This window comes from Argentina silus, assembly GCF_951799395.1.
Source record: "Argentina silus genome assembly, chromosome: 2".
Lineage (NCBI taxonomy): Eukaryota > Metazoa > Chordata > Actinopteri > Argentiniformes > Argentinidae > Argentina > Argentina silus.
In genome coordinates this window covers 2,168,993-2,175,816 of record NC_139656.1, presented here as the reverse complement: position 1 = coordinate 2,175,816, position 6,824 = coordinate 2,168,993, and the positions used below count along the sequence as shown (strand labels likewise).

The 6,824-nt window shown below is 39.3% G+C and overlaps 1 protein-coding gene across 1 annotated transcript; it reads left to right on the top strand.

Annotated features, from left to right (window-relative positions):
- The first annotated feature begins 357 nt into the window (after positions 1 to 357).
- Positions 358 to 6,568, top strand: LOC310825077 (4-galactosyl-N-acetylglucosaminide 3-alpha-L-fucosyltransferase 9-like). The gene is made up of 2 exons (XM_083697516.1): positions 358 to 491; positions 2,728 to 6,568. Exon 2 carries the CDS (start codon positions 2,734 to 2,736, stop codon positions 3,835 to 3,837), a length of 1,104 nt encoding a protein of 367 aa, XP_083553642.1. The 5' UTR covers positions 358 to 491; positions 2,728 to 2,733; the 3' UTR covers positions 3,838 to 6,568.
- The last annotated feature ends 256 nt before the right edge of the window (positions 6,569 to 6,824 follow it).

Here is a 6,824-nt window from a genome sequence, read left to right as displayed (position 1 = left end):
AAAAATTGTTTCCTTGTATATTTTTTCTTCAAGGAAAAATTTAAAACGGGTCAATTTGACCCGAACACCACACAAGGGTTAAGATGTAGCCTGAAGAGATGGGTCGTCAATCTACGGCGGAAGACTGCAGCCACCCCAGCCATGTCCTGTTCTCTCCACTACCATCTGATAAATGGTACCAGACCAACCGGTTTCGGACCAACAGATTCCGAGACAGCTTCTGCCTCTCACTTGCACTAGCAGTGTTACGGTTCACTTGCACTCGGACGTTCATAGTGTAACAAACAGGTTGTAAACTGGTTTGTAAACCACAATTACCAAGCGTGACGCCTACAGTCCAATACAAATACAGGAAACGAAGAGCAGTACTTTGTATATCCAAAGGTTACCTGAAGATTACCCCACATGGACATAACTCACCAAACACCAAACAACTGTCAACCTCTGGCACCTCTGGCACATTTTTATGTTATTCCACCTTCATTTTACAGGTAAGTTAATTAAGAACAATTTATTATTTACAATGACCTGTCGTAATACAATGGTTGCGCGCGGAGATACGTGCCAAGCAGTGCGCCTCTGAAAAAGAGACCTTGGTCTAAGTAGGACCTGCGCTGACTAAAATAAAGTTCGAATAATAATAATAATAATAATAATAATAATAATAATAATAATAATAAACAATTAGATCGCCCGTTCTTTTAAGCAATTTCAGAAGACACGCTCCCCGCAAGTTCTCTTGGTCAAAAAGAGCAAAATGAGCCTGCCTAGAAATATTTCCTCCACGGCTCACTATGACTGTGAGTGCGTAAAAGAAGAGGCACCTGCAAATCTCTCCTTTAATCTGGGACCCTCATTGGTAACACTTTACATAAACGATTCATTAATGAATATGTATTCATGCACTATATGTATATCACCTACTCATATATATATATCACCTACTCAAACCTAATTTTAATCTAAATCTAATTAATAAAGGGGTAAACATTTCCCTCCTGTCCCGCCCATACCGTCTCTCCTTCAGGCAATAGGCTGTTGCGTGTAAGATAAAAAATAAATTGTAGGCTAGTGCTTATTTTGCAGTATAGCCTAATTTGAAAGAATCCTAAAGACTATTATTTGAAAGAAATCAGTGTCTGGCTTTGTAAAATAAAGTAGCCTGTGTTAGCTCCGATATTAGGAGCATTAAAAAAGATAATCCTGCACGCAAAGAACAGGTCTCTATCCCCGTCCATCCCACAGTCTGGGATCGGTATCTGACCAACAGTACCTACATAGGCGATCAAACGAATGTTGCCGGTGTAAACTGATGTGTGTAGACTACAATATAGCTAATGTTGCTTTTATTCGTGTGGATCATACATGTACTTCGCTGTATATCATAATATTATTTAAAAGCAGCCCAAAGATGCGGGTTAGTTGGGATGAACGGGAGAATAAAAGACGCGTAATGTGTTCAAGGTAGCCAACAGTAACTGTTTGAATTACTTTAGGCTTGGACATTTTTACAGTGACATTATCACAACGTGGGAAAACACATACTGGGTGGGAACAACCATACAAATTCATGCAAGAATAGTTTTCAGAAAAGGTGCCAAAATAAACCCTGGCTATCAGGCATTTTCCCTTCTGTCCCGTCCCGTCCCGTCTCTCATATAAGTTCGCTTTTGTTTGTGTAGTGTAGTGATTTGATTCACTAGCAGAGCATCGACAATATTATTTGAAAGCCATCAATAAATATTTGTTTTTGTAAACCGAAGTAGCATTATCCTTAGGTCCTCCGTCCCGCAGTCTCGCGCCTACCCTGACCAAGTTTACCCATATTAAGTGCGCTCTTAAAGTTGCTGGGTTGCGGATAAAAGCTACAAAAGTGTTTGTAGATTACACCTACGAGTGATTCTGACTTGTATGGATGTAGGGCGTAAGGTGTTTTGTTTAATATCATTATGTAAATCAGCGCACTGATGTGGGTGAGTTGGAAGTCATCGTGAGAGCGCAGTTCGTGCGTGTCAGGTCCCTATTCTCAGCCCACGTTGTTTAACCCGTTTAATACATTGTCAACCTTGCTTGACGGTTAAAGGGGATATCATAGTCAAGCCTATGCGTGCGTGCATGGGCGTTTATGCGTATCAAACATAGTTTCATTATGATATAAAACAGAATGTTTGATACAGATGTTATGGGTGATGTAGTACTTTTACAGTTTTAAACAGCAGTATGAGCAATAACAGTCACACGAATTACATCAGTGTTCATGAAAACCCATACTGTGACGGAGGAATGTTGGCCTTCCTATAAAAATAACAAGAGACACTCACACTCATGATGTTGGGGGATACGCAGCAGTAGAAGCTGTCAATGACTAAATATTGACTTTAAATCTCACTTTCTTTAAACTCCCCACAGAATCTTATCAACCGTGATATAAAACTTACAGATACCCGTTAAACCTTTTAAACTATTACACTTCTTGTAAATCCAAAAACTTCCATCCTGTTATCTATCTATCTATCTATCTATCTATCTATCTATCTATCTATCTATCAAAACATCTTTAAAGCTCTTCCACAACAAGAAAAAGACTTTGCAAGCTCACAAAGTTTCCACAACCTTTTTCTAGTTGAAATATGTTCTTGGTTTATTTACCTGTGTAGGCTACTAGTGTTTTCACCAACATAGGTCACTAATTGTTGGTCAAATAAGCTGTTTTTTTTCTTTTTACAGAGCAAGATGATGTCACCAACAACTTCCAAAAGAAATGGTCTCCTATCCATAATAATAACTTCTTTTGGGGTTATATGCTCAGTGATAGTATTTATCATTTATTTTGAGCCATCATCTACAGTATGTCCATCCATTTTGCTGCATATCGAACCGGAAAATGTTTCCCTGCCAACCAAAGACCAGCCAGAGAAGCCCATTGTGTTGCTGTGGTTCTGGCCAATTGGTGTGAAGTTTGACTTCAAGGAATGCAAAACATTGTTCAACATTGATAGTTGTGTGCTGACTGCTGACAGATCCCTTTACAACAAAGCAAATGGAGTAATTTTCTATCACAAACACGTTTCATTGACAACCCTGCCCACAGCTCCACGACCCCCTTTTCAGAAATGGATCTGGTATCATGTCGAATCGCCAACTAATACACATAGAGCTCCAGGCGTAGATAGTCTGTTCAATCTGACTATGAGCTATAGACGAGATGCTGACATCGTAGTGAGAAATGAGTTGACAGCTGTGAAGACTAAGATGGATAGTGAGTTTGTCCTGCCTAAGAAAGATAAATTAGTTTGCTGGATTGTGAGTAACAAGAATCCTTGGACTGGTGCAGGAGTAAGAAATAGGTATTACGAAGAGCTGATCAAGCATATAAAGGTACACATTTTTGGTTCTGCTTTTACAGCGAAAAGTTTGAGTTTTGAAGATTATTACTCAACAATTGCTAGCTGTAAATTCTACCTTTCATTTGAGAATTCAATCCACAGAGACTACATTACAGAGAAGGTGAATGGACCACTTGTAGCGGGAACTGTACCAGTAGTATTGGGCCCACCAAGACAGAACTATGAGCAGTTCCTCCCAGCTGATTCATTTATTCACGTAAATGACTTTCCTAATGCAAAGGCACTGGCTGACTTCATGCTCGACTTGGACAAGAAGAATGAGATGTACATGCAGTACTTCCAGTGGAGGAGGTTCCTTAAAGCCACGCCACACCTCCTGTCAACACAGAATGAGTTCACCGAACCTATCTGTCAAGCCTGTGAATATATGGCTACAGATAATACAGGGTACAGTGTTCGCCACAACATTTATAAGTGGTACACAAGTTGAGCATTTTGATTAATTAGCCTTCTTGAACCACATTGCCATGACCAAGAACGGGCTATCTAGTTTTCAGTATTGGATATCAGGTAACAGAATCCGTAGGACAGTAAAGAGAGAGGAGAAATAATGAGAAATGCAGTTACTTTTGAACCCTGCTATATTCAAGATTCAAGATTCAAGATTCTTTATTTGTCACGTGAATACAAGTATACAGTGAAATGCAAAAGTGACAGTGCCACAGAGTAGTGCAACAATACGTTTTAAAATAGAATAAAATAAAATAAAATAGAAGTACTAAAGAATATACAGTATGGACAGTATAAACAGTATAAACAATATGAACAGTATAACCAGTAAGCATATAAGTAAGCAATATAAATAGCAGATGGATGATTATGTGTGTGCATATATGTTAAGATGACAGTGCATGTGTGAGTGACTTGAGGGGGGCACTTGAGGGGGGCACTGGTGGGGTCAATCTAAATGCTTTGCAAATGCCTCATGTGCAAATTGTTGTTGATGAAGGTGTACAGTGCCATGGGAAAGTATTCAGACCCCTTCACTTTTTCCACATTTTGTTGTGTTATAGACTCAATTTAAAATGGATGAAATTAAAAGAATTTGCCATCAATCCACACACAATACCCCAGAATGACAAAGCGAAAACAGGTTTTTAAAATTTCAGTAAATTTATTCAAATTAAAATACAGAAATACCTCATGTACATACGTTTTCAGATCCTTTGCTATGACACTCTTAAAATTAGCTAAAATGCAAAAATGTCAACAACAAATCTCAATAAGTTGAATTGAGTCCATCTTAATGCAAGGATAATAGTTCATGTAATTTTGGAATTAATATCTTTGTTTTTATAGGGTCTCTGATTTGCATAACACAACAAAATGTGGAAAAAGTGAAGGGGTCTGAATACTTTCCGAAGGCACTGTACATTTCTACCCTGTGTGATTCTGCTGATCAGGAAACTGCTTAGCGCTTATGCTTATGGTTTGGTCCCAGGACATTTGGACTGTTCAGAAGTGTTGCATCTTTTGAAACTGCCAGGTTTTATGTGATTTAGGGAGTTTGATTGTAGAGTGTGTGGGGCTGTGGGGCTGTACTAATGTGCAGACATTTACTTGTGATACTGAAACAGTAAATCAAACCTTTTCCTTTCTTCATATGCATTGGCATTGTAATTCATTTCAGACCTAACAACCTAGGAATTAAAAAAACACTTTTGGAACCTTTCAAGTAACTGGCAGATGGAGCTGGGATTCTAAAGTACTGGAATCTGAAGAGAAGATTCAAAAGCAGCAGGATATTGGTCTACTGTGTAACAAAGGAAGGAAGAGGAAGAGGTTTGTAGTTCTGCAAATGCAGAGTCATAGCAGCCTAAAGTAACCAACTTGGCCACAATAATAGACAGGTTTGTTGTTGTCTATTTCTAAAGCAACATGAATACAAGGAGGTTTTCAAGTTTTTTGAGTGGGGCAGTCGCACTCTTCAACTTTTCATCTTTATTGGATAGAGACATGAAAGTAAAGAGGAGAGGGCATGGGCTGGATTCAAACACATGTCGACAAAGGCATATGTGTGCACTGTAGGCCATGGTGCTAGACCACTGGACCACCCCAGGCCACTACAAGGAGCTTTAAAGCAGCAGCCTTAATAGTACATGATATTTTGAGATTTGGACTGTTATTCCAAATAGTTTACAATCCTAAATTAAATGTTTTACAGTTTTACCCTAAAGTAGTTGTGATAGGTAACTGGTTTGATTCCAAGGTATTGGAGTCTGGAGTTGGAGCCTACTATAAATCCTAAAGTAACTGGATCAGGGAATCTATTTCAAAGCACAGATAGATGTTAGATGCACAGACAGGGCTTAGAGAGCCAAGATGAGCCCTATGAGTGGCACTTCTTGTTTCACATCTTTCTAGTGTACTATTGTATACTACGGAATCAGGTTGCAAGTTTCTGCAATCAGAAAATATCAATCTCAGAAGTTCAGTTGCAGCTAAGGCCTTAGAGGACACATCTGCAGCTTTAGCAAAAGTGCAGACAGCTAGTGGGATAGTTGATCTGGTGATCCAGTGAGATTCCCAGTAGCCCTATAGTGCACCAGACAACCACCATTACATCAGCTCAGGATGATACAACAAGGAGCTCAGTCGTCATCTCAACAGTTAAACCAATCTCTCCCTTAGACATAGATTCAATAGTTAGGAATCTTGGGAAGTTTGAACTTGCTCAACAACACCCTGTGGAATGTTTAGCTACTGGAACGCAATGCTGATTTAAATAAGATTAATTGATTGTGACACGTGTTGTGTTGATGGCCTGTCTGCCCCACTCTTTAGCCAGCGCTCTTCCTCATAATATACAAACTAAGAATGCAGATGCAAAGCTAGCTTTTGGGTACTCGTTCAGTAGACCGGGAAGAGATAATGGAGATGGAAATGGCATCAAGGGAACATCCGGCAGGATATGCATCCAGGCTGTGGGAGGCTTTCAATTCATACAGTGGCATTGTTGGGTTAACTCAGCAGGACCTGCTTTTCAAGTTAGCACTGCACATAGATTTTAACACCCCATACACAGACAGTGATAAAAAGGACCAAAGTCAATATCACACTAGTTTCCTACACTACTGTGAGAAAAAAAATGTCCTTCCTCTAGCATTGTGACTACCTATGGCCCCTGGTCTGAGCATTGATAACTTTGTCTTATGATGACTGATGGATAGATGATTCACTTACTTACACAAATGAATTTGTTGTAAGTCATTTTGGATAAAGGCGTCTGCTAAATGCCATAAATGTAAATGTAAATGTAAGCTGCTTCTGGGGACATACAATGTACCCACTTTGGAACAGAATCAGATATTTCTATTAGATATGGAAAACTCAGACCACACTAGGCCTAGAGCATGCACTTGCTCTGCTGCCTGATGCACAGTAAAAGATTCCTTAAACACAGAAGTTGTTGCTGTC

Bases quoted from the DNA above. Each gene is read 5' to 3' on its own strand.
- LOC310825077 (XM_083697516.1), top strand. From the start codon at position 2,734: ATGATGTCACCAACAACTTCCAAAAGAAATGGTCTCCTATCCATAATA.